We start from the raw sequence: 13,404 nt of genomic DNA, 5'->3' as shown, positions 1-13,404 counted from the left end.
TCATTGAGTACACATGGCTGTAGGGAGAATCAGGTTACTTTCAAACATGAATTCTATCTCTTGCTTGAAAACAGATTGAAAGAGAAGCTGAAATGTTTCTCTACAACCTCATTGAGTCTATGAACCTGAATTGATTTGAAATATGAATTTCTTTTTGATGAGTGTGATGATCATTGTCCATGATTATTAGTAACTAGCAACTATCAAGGCTATCAATGAAGCATAAGGAATAATGGTATGAAAACATTAGAGTGGTCTAATTTTACTGGAAGACTGGTATGGAAGCACAATTATTCATTGGATATTTGACTTGTAATGAAAATATCAATTGAAAATTTTATAAAAAGTGTTTCTTTTTCTAAGATTGTTTTGTTTAACTATGAGCAGAGTTACACAATTTTAGTGTAAAATTGCAGAGTTTGTGCAGAAAATTACAGAACATTAGTGCAAAATCATAGAAAAAATTAAATTGCAGATTTTTATTTACTAAGTGCAGCAACTTTAATGCAGAATTGCACAATAGAACTAAAGCCAAACCTGTTGCATAATTCAAGTGCATATTTGCAGAAACGCTATTAAATCAACGTAAAACTACAAAATTCAAGTGTAAGATTACACAAATTTAATTAAAAATCAAAGTAAAACTATAAAGTTTAAGTGCAGATATAATTAAGAAACTCAGCAGAATCACCTAATATGCATAACTTAAGAAAAACCAATATTGCAATTCTAAATGTGACAATCTATAAAGTTAGAACTACCTAAAAAAAATTCATATTTTTTCTGGATTAGGATTTCTACATTTAGAACGATTATGACCACTCTGATCACATCGGCTACATTTGTAAACATGCACATCTTGAAATTGTGACTCTCGGCGCTTCTTGCATAGTCTTCCCAGAGAACGAGTTGTTGTAGGTGGCATAAGAAAAATATTATTCTCCCAGTCTGTTAGGGTCAGGTTGTTGACATCAGGCATGTCATGAGTTTCAATTGGGATCATACTGCTCGCATAAATCTTTTCTTGTGAACTTTTCAGATAGCACTCCTCTACATAGGTGTAGATGTTGCTATGTAATAATTTAATTGCAGCACAAGCATGTGGACATGGAATTCCAGTCATTTGCCATTCAAGATATGTACATTCTTTGCGTAGTAGATTCACACATACATCAACATTTGACCCTCTAACCATAACATTATGATCTCCATATCTCACTGCTTTAAGAAACTCACTTCTAGCTACATGCTCCATCAATATTTTATCAATCTTTGGCCCAACTTCATTATTCCATTTAGTCATCTCTAACTTTGCAATATATAACAGATTTGCAAGTTTGTCTCTATGCTCTGTTATTAAAGCACAAATACTATGAGTCCTCTCTTTTCTTATCCATGAATTAAATGATTCAGCTACATTGGTAGTTATGAGGTCCCATCGTCGATGAGGGAATTGAGACTTTGCCCATTTGTTAATATCTCCTTTAGTCTCTAACCAATTTGCAAGTTCTGGTGAAAATGCACGAAGTTGTTCCACAGCTTTTGTAAATTCTGTGCCAAAATGGGTATAACAAACCGCGTCTAGTAGTTTTTTTGCATCTTCTTTTACTTCACCGCGTATTCCCCTCTGTAACTTTTTAGTTTCTACACAAAAATTTTCTTTCACATGTCGATAACAATAAGCATGTCTATCCCTATCATATACTTGCTCCACAGCTGCAATAATTGATGGATGCCTATCAGATATTAACGTAACTGAAATTGACCCAGTTAGTTCTTTCAAATTAGATAGGAACCAAATCCAATTCTCATTATTTTCAGCACTAACAATTGCATACGCAATCGGAAATAAATCATTATTTGCATCGCATGTAGAGGCAGCTAGAAGAGTTCCCTTGTATGGACTACTTAAGTGGCAACCATCAATAAATAATATAGGCCTTGCTCCACGAAGAAAACCTATCACACAACACCCATATGCAACAAAAAGCTTTTCAAATTGATAACTAGGAGAGTATGTCCATTTTGCAACTGTTTGTGGATCAGTTTTCACTAAATGATTACATATCCAAAGAATTAGCATATATGAATCTTTAGGTACGCCATTAATTTCAGCTAATGCTTTCTCCTTTGCAGCCCAAGCTTGGTGATATGTTAGTGAAAATCCGTATTCCTTGAAAATATCATTTCGTATGTCATTAGGCAACTTGTCAGGAGTTAATCTCAACTTGTCGACAATAATTGAAGACACCAAATTAGATCTGAAAGAGTGAGTACTCTCTAATACATCTTGAGCTGAGTGCTTATGATTCTTGATAAAATGTCTCACCATGAGGAACGAAGTATTTTTTTCCATAGCATAAGCCGACAATTTCCACGGACAACCTTTAACCTTGCAGACACAAATTATTTTACCCGGACTGTTCTTTAAGAACTTGTATGTAAATTTATGAGCAATACCATATTCAAACAATGCTTTCCTCAGCTTACTTGCATTTTGAAAAATCTGTCCTTCTTCCTTTATAAGATCATTCTACTTAGCAGAGCCATTGATAATCTGAGGTGTAGGGACAAGTTGGGTTTTACATAGAATTGGTGTCAATGGATTTTGACCATCAATATTAGTAACGACGACTCCTTGAGTTGAATTACTTGATAGTGTACTAATCATAAAAAAATTAAATTAATTTCATAACAATTCACTAATCACTAATATAAGAAAATTTATAAAAAGATAACCCAGTTGGAATACATACCTGTCATGAACGTTGTCGTCATTGTCCTCATGAGGTGCAATATCATGGTTAGTCTTTTCTACCTCCATGATATATACATGAGCTGTATCATCATTGAATGTGATCAATTGGTTAACACTATCAGTATCAATGAGATCTATGAGTTGAGATTGGTTAAACTTGACTGTGTAGGTAATGCGTTTATTCTGCATATTTTCCTTGGTTCGAAGCCATATCTTATGCATTAAATTTGAATGCGTGCATCCTTCTTCAATTAGCTCTCCTATAATTTTTTCTCCATGATAAATAATTTTCTGATTTGGTACAACTTCAATATTACCTCCAATGTGAAAATAACAAAAAATTTGTCGACGAACAGTAGATTCCATGTCTATGCAAAAATATAAAACAATAAATAACCAATAATGAGGGAAGAGATATTAAAATCTAAAAACGAGTTTGAAAGAAATATATTACTCAATAGCAATGTTTCTGCAAGGATATACCAGAAAATCAACTTATCTGCCAGGAGTATACTCATAGGTACTCCCAAGTCTTAAATTTTGTGATTGGCAGCAACAAATGTCTCTATGAGTTATAGATGAAGAATAAGGATTTGAGTGTCATAGATAATTAAAAAAAATTATGTTAAAAAAAGAAATAAATGAAAAAAATAATGTAAAGATATATTTATCTCTTCACAAAAAAGATTTGGTCTTTTTTTTAAATATTAAAAAATAAGTCTTTCTAAATAATTTTAAAATTAAAGGTCCTTTTTAATAATTAAATCTTCCTAATGGTTCTTTATAATAATTTTTCCAAGATAAAATGTAAGTCAAATTAATCCTTTTGTCAGAAAGTCCCTCGTGGCAGGTCAGTGACACTTGACATGTAAAAAAATTTTTAATAGTCAAAATAGTTCTTGAAAATCCAGACGTAAGTCATTTTCATCTCTCAAATTTTAAAAATTAGTCAAACTAGTCCGTATATAATTTTTTTTATTTTTCTTCATAATATTAAATTTGAAATATTTTTTGATACTACTAATTTTAATAGAAATGTAATTGAAAAAAATTTTAAGAAGAAAATATACGATTACTAATGTTTTGTTTGTCAATTACATTTCTATTAAAATTAGTAGTATCAAAAAATATTTCAAATTTAATATTATAAAGAAAAAATGAAAAAAAATTATATAAGGACTAGTTTGACTAATTTTTAAAATTTGAGGGATGAAAATGATTTATGTCTAGACTTTCAAAAACTATTTTAACTATTAAAAACTTTTTTACATGTCAAGTGACCTGTCACGTGACGTACCACGTGTCGTTGACCTGCCACATGGCATGTCACGTCATCATGCCACGTGGCATTTTCGGACAAAAGGACTAATTTGACTTGTACTTTATCTTTTAAAGATTAATTTAATTAAAAAAATTCGAGAAAGAAAATGAAGATCGCATTATCTTTCATGTACGAATTTGAGTATTAACCTGGTAAATTAGTGATAAAAACCCCTCGTAAATACCCATGCGACCCCATTCTCTATTCCCTTGCCTGCCAATACCCTCTCCTCCAAATCCCCAATCTTCTCCCACGGTCCCCAGTCTCTCGCTCTGTCAGACATCGGAACGACAGCCTACTACTTTGTCCAGCATCACTCCCATCTCTTCACTGCGGCTGCTGCGATGTTTTCTCTCTCCACCATCGCTGTAGCTTTGTAATGTCTCTCCAGCGAGGCTGCAGCCGATCTCTCTCGCCCCGGGTCAGATCTCTTCACCGATCCCCTGTCTTCTAGTTTTCTCTTCGTCTCTCAATATCTTGATTTCTGATTAATTGGCTATTGAATATTGATGACTTGATTTGTTAAGAATATGGATTACTTCAATTTTTAATTTTTATTTTATTTTATTAGATTAGTTCTGGATTTGTCTCTTTTATGAGGTGAAAATAGTGTGTGTGATTAAGCTTGATTAAAGTGTATGATTAGGCCTTGCTACTTTATGAAAGAATGAGGCCAATTCTTATTGCTACAGGAAAGCAAACAAAAGCATCAAGAAAAAGGATATAGTGACACGTGTTGCTTCATGTCTGGATTTTAAGGAGATAAAAAAGATGGTTTATGTTTGCTGAACAATCTGAATATCCTTTTCATCTGTTGATGGAGTAGACCACTGCAGTGTCCACATCAGTGTTTGAGGACTTCAAGGCTTCTATCTCAGAAGAAGCTAGTTGCCAAACAATATCGAAGATCAATTTGAAGGTAATGTATTATGTTTGTAATTTCTGTTGTTTTAATTTCATTTCTTGCTGCAATATAGTAATTTATGAGTAGTTAATTACATGACAGAAATCAGAGATAAGTTGGTTACTCTCGCAGTGTATAAAGAGTGAGTCTGGTACAAGGCAATCAGTATAACAAATTCTGAGTATTATATCTTTTGATGTCTAAGCTCTAACTAACAGCCATATGGAGACTACCTCTTGAAATCTTACATAGATCTAATGCTATCAATAACAGCAGGGTGAAGAAACTTATTGTATTACTTTTAAATTTGTGTTCGTTATGGTTATCTATGAAGATTCAAATGGTTTACATTTTCGCTTGTTGATATTGCCTGTTCTGAAAATCGGATTGGACCGTCTGGTTTGATCGAATTAACCGAGAATCGATCTTCTAGTCGGTCCGGTTGATATTTTAAATTGTCCTGCAAAAAACCGGATGAATCAGCGGTTAATCAGTAAACTGACGGAACCGGACCGGTTTTTTGGGTTGCCGATTCGGATTTATATATAAAAAAACCCCACAGAACCCACCCCCACCCGTTTCTCTCTCTCACTCTCTAAGGACCCAACCATAACCCCCTTTCTCACCCTCTTCTCCATCGCCAAACTCACGTCCACCGCCGCCTCACCGCCGCCTCACCGCCGCCGTCGCATCTGCTCCAGTCGCCATCCCCACTGCTCGCCGCTCGTCTCCTCCGACGCAACGCGTCTCGCGTCGCCGCTCGTCTCCTCTGTCTCGTTCCTCTGTCGCGGCCCTCTCTTCTCCTCGACGTCGCTAGAAGTCGTGCTCGGAGCTGTTGGCGTCGCAGTCTCCGTCGTCGTCGTCAAGCCAGTCTCTATTGTCGTCGTCGGCCCTGAAATCGTTGTCTCTGTCCTCGTGTCAAGCCTGTATCTTCGAGCCCCTTCTCTCCCTGTCCGAGGTCACATCCTTCCTCCCTCGCTGTCACTTCCCTTCCTCCCGCGCTGCCGGTAAGCACTGCTGTTTCAATTTGTGTTGTTGCTGATTTTCTGAGAGAAAGTGTAGCCATTATTTTAGGAAGATAGAAAATTGTATCTCTGAAACTGAGGAAGAAGCTTCAAAGGTTCCATACCCAGAAACACACTATAGTTTACAAGTGGTTTTTCTGAAATAATGGTTGATAGTTGGTTTGAATATTCTATTGAATTTTTTTGTTGAGTTAATTTTGTTGATGGAGTTCTGTATTGGGTTTATGGTTTATTTGAATGTTGTTGTAATTTTGTTAATTAAATTTTGTTCTGAGATAGGGTTTGTTGCTGATGTGATTTTTAATTTAGTTTGAATGTTGAGTTTGGATTTTTTTTGTTTAATTTTTGTTTTTTTGGATTTTCTTGGCTTTGGATGCTAAGGTTGCTTTTGGTTTGTGTTTTCATTTTCTGTTTTCATTCTTAGTGGTTTCTTTTCTTTGGATTTTGTGAAGAAAAGAGTGAAAACACCGAAAATGAAAACAGAAAATGAAAACGCAAACCAAATGCACCCTAAGTTTTCTGTTTTTGGATTCTGAGTTTTTGCTGTTGAATACTTAATTAAAAGTCGTCGTTAAAATTTGTTGTGATTCTGAATTCTGTTGTTGATGGTTTGAGTTTCTATATAAGTTTGTATCTTTCATTATTTCTGATTATTTGATTATTATAAAGAAAAAGTTTAGGGAACCAATCAACCAACTATATCATGAGCCAACTCATGGCAATCTATTGTATTTTTAGTTTTAAAATTTGAAAAATTAGGAATAGTGGGGAATTACTATTTCTCTTTTATAACAGACCTCCTATTTTAAAACTAGTTGGCTCTAGTTCGCTATACCCCTAATTGGTTCCCTAGCAGAATCGTTTATTGTTGAAAATTTTTTTATTCTAAACTTTTGTTGCTGATGTGATGAGTATTGCTGATTACTTGATTAGTGATTACTTTATTAGAACTTAAAGTTATTTAGAAATTTTTTATTTTGTGAATTTTTTATGATAAAATATGAACAAGTTATTATGAAAAATTACAAAATTTTGGATTTTATTAGTTTAGAAATCATCGAATTTGAATATTCGAAATTTGTATATTAAATTTTTAATAATTTTATTTTATATTTAATTAAACCGGTTGAATCTCGGTTGAATCTCTGAACTGTTGAACCAGTCACTCCACCGGTTCGGTTCTCGCAACCTTTTATAGCTTTCAAATTGTGTTTACCTCTCTCAGTCTGCTACACATTTTCTGGTTCGCAAAACAAACAAACCAACCATACCTTCTCTCCCTCTATCACCCTTCTCTAATTTGATTTGCGATTTGTTCTTTCTTCTTCTTTATTCTTTAGAAAATCTTGTTTCTTTTCTTCTTTCTTTCTCTCTTTTTTTGGGGGTTAATTTTTGGAATATTTGTTCACAGAAGCAAAAGATGATAAGAGCGGTGCTGGTGATGAACACGCAGGGGAGGCCTCGAATCACCAAATTCTATGAATTTTGGGTCCGTGTTTTCAAATGCCATGCACATTTCTAATCCAGTTATTCTCTTTTGGGAAAATAATAATAATAGTAATAATACAATTTACCCCAAACTTTGACTTTATGCAGTTTACCTTATAAACTTTCAAAGTTTCAAAATGTGCAATTCGGCATCATGAAATTATGGTGCAGAAACCTTCTTCTGCTGATTTTTCTTTCACAAAAATTTAGCAGATGACCAGTTGATATCTTCAATGAGTCAAATTGCACATGAACCAAACTTAAAGCGATAAATTGCAATTTCTTTTTCTTCCTCCTTGTTTTTTCAGTTACCATGTGTTATACATGATGAAATTTCCATGCCAATGATCAAACTATGTTTTCTTTTGTTGTGGTAGATCAGCCTGTGGAGAAACAGCATGAAGCAATTCGCAATGTCTTTTCAGGTTTCTTTCTTTGATGATCCCTTGATTACTTAGTCTAAGTTGCTTCCTTTTGTAACTTTCTTTTTGCAGTCTTGTGCAGTAGAGCAGAACATGTAAGCAATTTCGTGGATGCTGAATCCATTTTTGGCCCGGTATTTTCTCTCTCAATCTTATAATTTTATAATTTTTTCTGTTTTAAAATTCATTACAATTGTAATTTAATTCAGAACTAAAATTTTATGATTATGGAGGTGCTTTGACACTTTTTTGGTATGATAGACAATGGTTTATGTAAAAGGGATTTTGTGGTATTGATATTGTAGCATCTTGTATAAACAGGCAAAGCTTCTGAGTTTTCCTGAACTTGATTTTCAACCTAAAGTTAGAAGGACTGCTGTAATCATAACAGTGAATGTGTGCTTTTTGAGATGTTAAGACCACTCTTCCATCTATCTGAGCAAAAGAATAGTTTTCTAGATTTCATATTTATCATTATGATATACTAGTTTCTTAAGGGGATGCCCTTCCTTTCGGGATGAGGATTATTAAGCTGATACTTAACAGCAAACTTTGTTGTACTCAAATTATTGAATGCATATACTCTAATAGGCAATCTTAGGATCTTCTTAGTATTACTAGAAATTTATATATTTTAGCCAAGGCAAATAATTCCTAACTTGTCTTATGCTTCAGGATTCTCGCCTCGTCTACAAGCATTTTGCAACTTTGTACTTCGTGTTTATATTTGATAGCTCTGAAAATGAGCTTGCAATGCTCGACTTGATACAAGGTAGATTTCTGAACCACTGCCTATTGATTAAATATTGTCCGTGTTACCTAGCTCCCATTGCATTAAATGTTAAAATCCAAGAGAATAATATTTTTAGAGATGAGTTCTTCTGCAGGTTGTTCCGAAAACTTTACATTGTAATTGCCACTTGTTGGTTTGATTTGATTTTATGTCTATTGGTTAATATCTGAAGGAATGTGTCAGAGAAACTATAAATATTTTGTTGAAAACTGAATGTAAACATGATGTGATTTTTTATATTGTTAGTGAATGGGTAAATTTGAACATGAAATGAGAGGCTCTCTAGTTGAATGTATAGAAGAATTATATGGTCCTGCCCAATATCTATGAAATATAGGAAGTTATGTATGATATTTCTCAATGCTTCAATACTGGTTTTACCACTACTTGGTACTTACAAATTAAGTCATCACATAATATATATAGCCAAGTATTTGTCATACAGGTTAGCAAGTGCCACTTAAATTTGAAACATAAGGTATGTGTTGTAATTTTTACCATCCTCAAGGCAACTAGGGCCTCCTGCTAAGCTAAATAACTGGAGGAAAATATCATACATGCTCTAAATATAATTGCAAATTGCTTAGGTTGTTCTTGATTGTTGTCATTCATGTTATTAACACACATGAATAAAGAAACAAGAAGCTGCTTTACATCCGTAATAGGTTAAAGTCAAGAAGTGATTTAATGATAGAACTAGTCTATTTAATCATTTTTAACTCAGTATAAAAGAAGCTGAAATAACAAGAGTGGGATGCCTACAAAGAAATTTTCTGTTCCTAACTAGTCCATGTCCTTCAAGGGCTATAAACCTACAGTTATATAAAAGATAACTAAAACAATCAATAAAAATTCCTAATATTGTTAAATTACATAAAAATATACAAACTGATATTATGGTGAAACTAGTTCAGAAAAGTAAAGGAATATTAGAAATAATGGAAAGAATGTGTATTCCCTCTCAAAACATTATAGCGGTGAAAGGTGTTAAAGAGACCTCTCTCTCTCAACAGTTTCTGCCCATTTTCTAAATCCCCTCTTTATGTTTCCCTCACTTTGATTTGCGGTACCAATTGTCTATTAGTATTGTTGAGCAATATACATTCTGCCTTTTGAGAGATGTCTGTAGTGTTCTGCTTAACAATTGGTGAATATTAGCTGACAGTTTATTAATGATCAAAGCTGACTAAACAGGGTTATTGGGAATCCTCATTTATGTGATATAGAATATGATAAATTTGATTCCTATTAACATTATTTGGCATTCTGAGATCTAGTAATGGCCTTGACCAATTTAATCGACCTAACTTGTGCAATATCTTATTTTTGTGCCATGTATTCAGATTATTGTTTAATTTGTTCATCAAATTGTTTATCCTTGCCTTTTTATTATAGTGGTGCCCTTTGTTTGTTCAGGTTTATATAGTTAGTGTCTATTATTTTGATTATTTAGAAATGCTTAAAATTTGCATTCAACAAACAAATCAATCAATAGCTCAAATATATTGTCAATTTGAAAAGGGAAGGTATATAGATGTTAGTTGAAGTTTGTGGATAGGTTTTAAAGGACTCCGTGTTCTTTTCTGTTTCTTTTGAACTATGTTTATCTATTACCTTGCATGACTATGATATAACTCTGCTCTTGCTGAGTGCTGACTGGTGTTCAATACTGCCGATTACTTGATTGCTAACCTGATGTGGCGATTTGCTTACATGAGTCCTTTCTGCTTCCAGTCTTTGTTGAAACATTGGACAAATGCTTCAGAAATGTATGCGAGCTTGACATTGTGTTCAACTATAGTAAGGTTGTACGCTTTGTGCCCTGCATCATGAACCATATATTCTTTACCACAAACCCACACACAGCAGCAATTTTGTTTTACTATCAGAGAGAAATGAATTACAAACTGTGATATTCAATGGATAATTTTGGAGTTTGCCATAGCTAAGCTTTATCGCCATTCTCAAATGCAGATCAATACACAAAAATTTGATTAAAGTTGTCCAATTCTAAAAAATTGGCAACTCTCAAATGCAGATCAATACACAAAAATTTGATTAAAGTTGTCCAATTCTAAAAAATTGGCAACTCCTTTAGTTTATTTGTTCACTGATCTTGAGTTACTTTTTTGTATGCCGTTCCACATTTAATTTCGGGAAATTCTATTTAAAAAACAAAAAAAGGTTCCAAAAATGAATTTATTTTTTTCCTAGCTAACAAGCCTTTGCATCTTAAGTTTCCACATATTTACATTTGGAAATGAATTCTTCAGATACATGCCATACTAGACGAGATTATTTTTGGAGGTCAGGTATTAGAGACAAGTTCAACAGAGGTTATGAAGGCTGTCGAGGAAATAACAAAGTGCGATCTCTTTCCACAGCTTTTAACAATTCTTTTTAATGTTTATATTTTCGCATTGTAATTAAATTAGGGCATGCTACATCGTTCTGTTGAATTAATATCAATATAAACTTTAGTATTTTTCATTAAAAAAATTATTTTCTGCTTTATGTTTGTGCACTAATTTGTCTGGGTGCGACTTTTGCATAATGCAGGCTAGAAGCAGCATCCAATGCAATCAATCTTGTTTCAAAGTCTGTTTCTAATTGGAGGTCGCGGTAGCTTGGGTAAGGTTAAGCTTCTTGAATTACATGCTTTAACAAATACAAGGGATTTGTAAAGTGAAATATGTTTGATCAGACAAGTCAGTGGGACGTGGTCTTTTTCTCCCCTCAAATTTGATTGAGTGATGGGAAGATCCAGCAAATGTTTTGCAGTGCCCTAATTTTGTTTTGTCCGAGAGATTATTTGTTATTTGATGTCTAATGTTAAAATGTTACTTAATATGATTGTCTTGCTTTCCTCTGTATCCTTTTCTCTCCTGTATTTTCTGTTTTTGGTATTTGAACTTTAAAAAATGTGCAAGTTCAGACTGTTGAACTTTTCCAAATGTGTAGATTGATTACCTTGGTAATTTTTCCATCAATTATTAACAAAAGTAACACATTTATCAAAGTTGCATATTTCAAAAACGTGTGAAGGGGGAAGCTGTACATGAAGCCAAAGTTCAATTGAAGATTGGACTTATTCTGGATAAAATGAACATGTAAAAATGTTTAGGGGATTCATTGAGGCATTTAAGAAAGTTAAGAGAGCCAAATTGACCTTTTAAACATTTAAGGTGTAAGAATGCGGATAACATACAAGAGTGTAAATGCAATTAATCGGTTAATATACCTTTCCTTCTGTAGCGTGTCATAATCTTAACTTAAGCGGTCAAACTTACTGCATGTGTAAGACAAGGTAATAATAGGGTTTAGAGATTGTAATCCACATTGATAGTGTAACAAGTTTGTATATTATTATTACAGTTTTGTTACATATTCAAGTGTTTTTGTGAATCAAATCTAATTAAATGGATCAAAATTTAACTAAAATCACTCAAACAATACGTGTATGAATCACACACTTTTTGACCTTCATGTTCTTTTTAATTTTTTTTGTTTCTTTTTCATCGTCATTCTTTTGTTGTTGCTAGTGTTGTATTTTTTTTTTTGTTTCTTTTCCTCTTTCTAATGTTATTTTTTATTCTTGGTAAAAGAGTGAAATAAGAAGAATAATCAAAATGTAAAACAAGAAGAAGAAATCATAACATAAACTTTTTGAATTTTGACAGAAGAATATTTTAACAGTGATAAAGTTTTGTTAACAAAGTGAAAGAAGTGTTAAAAATGTTATTTTAATTGAATCAGCATTCTTAACCATATATTATATGTATGCTTATGTGTTGAACATGTGATTTCTGCTAGTAAGATAACTAGTGTTTTGAGAAGTAACAAACTTAATCTTTTACTCGACTTTAACATAATCCCTTGATTAACTATATGGTGAATGGAAATATCATTGCATGACAACTATGATATAACATCAAGTTCGATGAGTAATTTTGAAGGAAAAGAAATTTTGACGAAGATTTGACGTAAAAAGTTTTTACTATTTTACGATGGATAAAAACAAATTTTTACAAGGGGATTTTTGCACCAGACTCAAATCAAACTCATCAAAGAATCAATCATGCATGCAATGAGGATCATATGACAAGGAGCAGTCCAACAAGTAAGGTTTAGTTGAAGGACTTTAGTTTTTACTTGTCAAGGGTAAATCAAGTTTAACTCTCAAGTTAAAATCATGTAAATCAAAGTAAAATGATTTTTAACCAATGATTTCGAAAATTTAATGGTTGAAGATGAATATGGGTCGTGCTATGCTGATCCTAATATGTTTATAATGGATTATGAGTAGGACCCAATCAAATAATGCAAAAGGTGTCATAACTCAAAATTCATATTTGCTGAAAATATGCCCACAGGGTCGATCTTTATGCTGAAATTCATTGTGATTAAATTTCATAAGTTTTCTAAGTGTTTTTCATAAACATTTGAAAGATAGCTTGAGATTACTCATAGTGCTTCATTTGTAACCATATATTCTTTTGAGAAAGCTCATTCTTTCTGAAGTTCACTATCACATATTGTAAACAAAGAGTTTTGTAGCTTTTCTTGATTGTTGAGAGACTTAGAGGTTGTTTTATTTGAGTAGCGAGGCTTACTAAACACTATAGTCGGCGATGATACCTAAAATCATTAAACACTCAAACAAAAACACTTGAAGTTGGTATTACTTCAAATT

At 33.0% G+C, this 13,404-nt stretch overlaps 2 protein-coding genes across 5 annotated transcripts; one reads left to right on the top strand and one right to left on the bottom strand.

The window, feature by feature from the left end:
- LOC107620572 lies at positions 773–2,356 on the bottom strand. The gene has a single exon (XM_016322709.1). It carries the CDS (start codon positions 2,354–2,356, stop codon positions 773–775), a length of 1,584 nt encoding a protein of 527 aa, XP_016178195.1.
- On the top strand, positions 4,247–11,665 carry LOC107623255 (AP-3 complex subunit sigma). 4 transcript variants are annotated; one of them, XM_021112804.1, is made up of 10 exons: positions 4,247–4,500; positions 4,772–4,998; positions 5,086–5,990; positions 7,420–7,497; positions 7,879–7,921; positions 7,991–8,052; positions 8,594–8,690; positions 10,446–10,516; positions 10,985–11,076; positions 11,271–11,665. In XM_021112804.1, exons 4-10 carry the CDS (start codon positions 7,429–7,431, stop codon positions 11,335–11,337), a joined length of 501 nt encoding a protein of 166 aa, XP_020968463.1. In that variant the 5' UTR covers positions 4,247–4,500; positions 4,772–4,998; positions 5,086–5,990; positions 7,420–7,428; the 3' UTR covers positions 11,338–11,665. The 4 variants fall into 4 exon arrangements, with proteins under 4 accessions (XP_020968463.1, XP_020968462.1, XP_020968461.1 ...); XM_021112803.1 differs by lacking the exon at positions 5,086–5,990; XM_016325443.2 differs by lacking the exon at positions 5,086–5,990 and having other exon boundaries at positions 4,255–4,500; positions 4,906–4,998.

This window comes from Arachis ipaensis, chromosome B10 (assembly GCF_000816755.2).
Source record: "Arachis ipaensis cultivar K30076 chromosome B10, Araip1.1, whole genome shotgun sequence".
NCBI lineage: Eukaryota > Viridiplantae > Streptophyta > Magnoliopsida > Fabales > Fabaceae > Arachis > Arachis ipaensis.
This window is presented reverse-complemented; position numbering and strand designations above follow the sequence as displayed.